The following is a 2,784-nucleotide window of genomic DNA, read 5'->3' as shown; positions in this document are numbered from 1 at the left end:
GACAATTTTTAATATAACTCCGACTGGATTCGTCTGAAAGAAGAAAGTCATATACACCTAGGATGCCTCGGGGGTGAGTAAAACACAGCCTAATTTTAATTTTTGGGTGAACTAACCCTTTAACTGTAAATAGGGCCAATTTTGATTTTATATTTTTCTTCTTTAAAATACATGCATTTTCACTCTCTTTATCATTTGTACCCTTAAGCTCCTCAATATTTTATTTTATATTTTATTTTATTCTATTTTATTATTATTATTTTATTTAATGTTTTATTTATAATGTATGTATTATGATTTATTTGATCATTTATATTATTTTACCATGTATATGTCTGTATATTAAATGTGTAAATAGGGCAAATTTTGATTTGATATTTTCCCTCTTTAAAATACATGGATTCTCTTTATAGTTTTTGCCATTAAATGCATCAATATTTCTGTGTATTCTTTTATATAATATAATATAATATAATATAATATAATATAATATAATATAATGTTTATAATTCATGTATTATTGTTTATTTGATAATTTCTATCATTCATTCATTTATGTATTGTCATTTATAAATATGCCATTTTAATTCATGATATAATGATATTTATCTTATTTAATAACCATGTGTCTTCTTTAGAAGGTTATACAAAAGATATATGATGTTTTTGAACCATGAACAGTACAGGCGTATTATAATACTGTATATGCCATTAAACGCATCAGTATTTATGTGTGTTTTTAGCTATAATATAATATTTATGATTTATATATTGTCGTTTATAAATTTGGCTAGGTTTGACCTTTAACCTTTGACCCCTGCAGAATTACGCTGATGGCTCTCAGTACGGTCACATGGCCAGTCGGGACCTGGGGTCACATGACAGCATCTCTCCGCCGTACACCAACTCCAGATTAGCAGGCACCTAGGATGCCTCGGGGGTGAGTAAAACACAGCCTAATTTTAATTTTTGGGTGAACTAACCCTTTAACTGTAAATAGGGCCAATTTTGATTTTATATTTTTCTTCTTTAAAATACATGCATTTTCACTCTCTTTATCATTTGTACCCTTAAGCTCCTCAATATTTTATTTTATATTTTATTTTATTCTATTTTATTATTATTATTTTATTTAATGTTTTATTTATAATGTATGTATTATGATTTATTTGATCATTTATATTATTTTACCATGTATATGTCTGTATATTAAATGTGTAAATAGGGCAAATTTTGATTTGATATTTTCCCTCTTTAAAATACATGGATTCTCTTTATAGTTTTTGCTAGGTTTGACCTTTAACCTTTGACCCCTGCAGAATTACGCTGATGGCTCTCAGTACGGTCACATGGCCAGTCGGGACCTGGGGTCACATGACAGCATCTCTCCGCCGTACACCAACTCCAGATTAGCAGGTAAGAGCCGAGCATGATGGGAAACGTGATTGTTCGGCTTTATGATGTTTCTTCGGCTTGCATCGTGAGCGAACTGTTCTTTAGATGATTTGGTCGAACTGGTTCATCTGAACGATTCATTAGGGAATCAGATTGAATGAGTCCTGCTGGGATGCGTGTTCAGTAATCAGAAACGTCTGGAAAGGATTGTGTGTTTCTGTCACACGTCTCTGAGTGTGTGTGTGCAGTGCTGATGCTCATTTACCCAGAATGCTGTGCTGTGCCGCTGGCCGTCTCTGTCTCATCCAGTGAGCAAATGGTCAGTGATTCAGATAATCGGCCTCAGACTAATTAAGCCTGACTTAAAGCATGAAAACTGTAATATGAGGATGTTTGCCTCTCTCTCTCTCTCTCTCCTTCTGTCATTCTCTTCCATAAACAAAGACTTTAAGGCCAAAACTTATTAGCATATAATAATATTTGCACATTGTGAGGTTATTTTGTTGTATTACAGCAGGGATTTTTTTTTTAAATCCCCATTGAAAATGGCTTTTTCTGTGTAGTTTCCTTTCCTGTGTTTATACAGTATTTCCCGTAGAAACAGGAAGTGCTCCTTTTTTAAATATCCTTTAGCATTTAGTTTACAGCAGAGCCATGAATCATGATTGAATCTATTGCTTGTCAGCATCAGGTGGTATCAGTGGGAGGGGCATTCGCATTCCAGAGAGCATTTGATTGGACGACATTTGCATACGAGTCTGAGTGCACAATGATGTCATCAGTATTTTTGTTTCGGTTTTTACTTGGAAGAGAGAGGCTGAATGTTTTTGTGTTTTTCTGTTGTTTTGTCACCTTTTAGTAGTACACTGGCACACAAACGAGCTCACAACTAATAGACTTGAACTAAGAGTCACAAAATAACAAATTATAAATAGACTTGAATGAGATCTGGCAGAAATTGCACAATGAAGCACAGCTTTTCTCTGTGGGTGTTACGCTTTAGTTTCAGACTCTCGGACGGTTGCTTGCTCGTGGCTCTCTGAGGTCCTGGGTTTGTCCTTCCTGTGGAGCTCTGAGCAGACGGTGACATCACTTCCTGTGTCTGAAATACGCCTCAGGCTCCACAGTGTGAAATCAAGAGGGAAAAATAGAGCTGTTCAGGTTGTTGTCCAAAACACAGACGAGAATTAGCATTATGATTTTCCTATGAGTTTTTGTAATGGCAATTTTGGATTTATAAGTAGTGAAATTAAGGTCTGGTGTGAACATTATGATGTTTGTTTTGTTCTATAGCTTAAATTACAAACAGTATAAAAGAGCGAAATAATAATATGTTAATTAAAAAAGTAATATGTTAATGCTAAAAATATAAATAAAATAAATATATAT

At 33.7% G+C, this 2,784-nt stretch overlaps 1 protein-coding gene across 2 annotated transcripts in view; it reads left to right on the top strand.

The window, feature by feature from the left end:
- Positions 1–2,784, top strand: part of LOC107675755 (transcription factor 4-like) — a 171,697-nt gene that overhangs the window by 47,823 nt on the left and 121,090 nt on the right. The window contains exon 5 of one of the 2 annotated variants that reach the window (XM_016470181.1): positions 1,320–1,416. In XM_016470181.1, coding sequence (XP_016325667.1) covers positions 1,320–1,416 — 97 coding nt within the window. Of the gene's footprint in view, positions 1–1,319; positions 1,417–2,784 lie in introns of those variants that run through there. The other variant, XM_016470179.1, reaches the window with a different exon arrangement.

The sequence above is a fragment of the Sinocyclocheilus anshuiensis genome, unplaced genomic scaffold, assembly GCF_001515605.1.
Source record: "Sinocyclocheilus anshuiensis isolate Anshui unplaced genomic scaffold, SAMN03320099.WGS_v1.1 scaffold708, whole genome shotgun sequence".
NCBI lineage: Eukaryota > Metazoa > Chordata > Actinopteri > Cypriniformes > Cyprinidae > Sinocyclocheilus > Sinocyclocheilus anshuiensis.
This window is presented reverse-complemented; position numbering and strand designations above follow the sequence as displayed.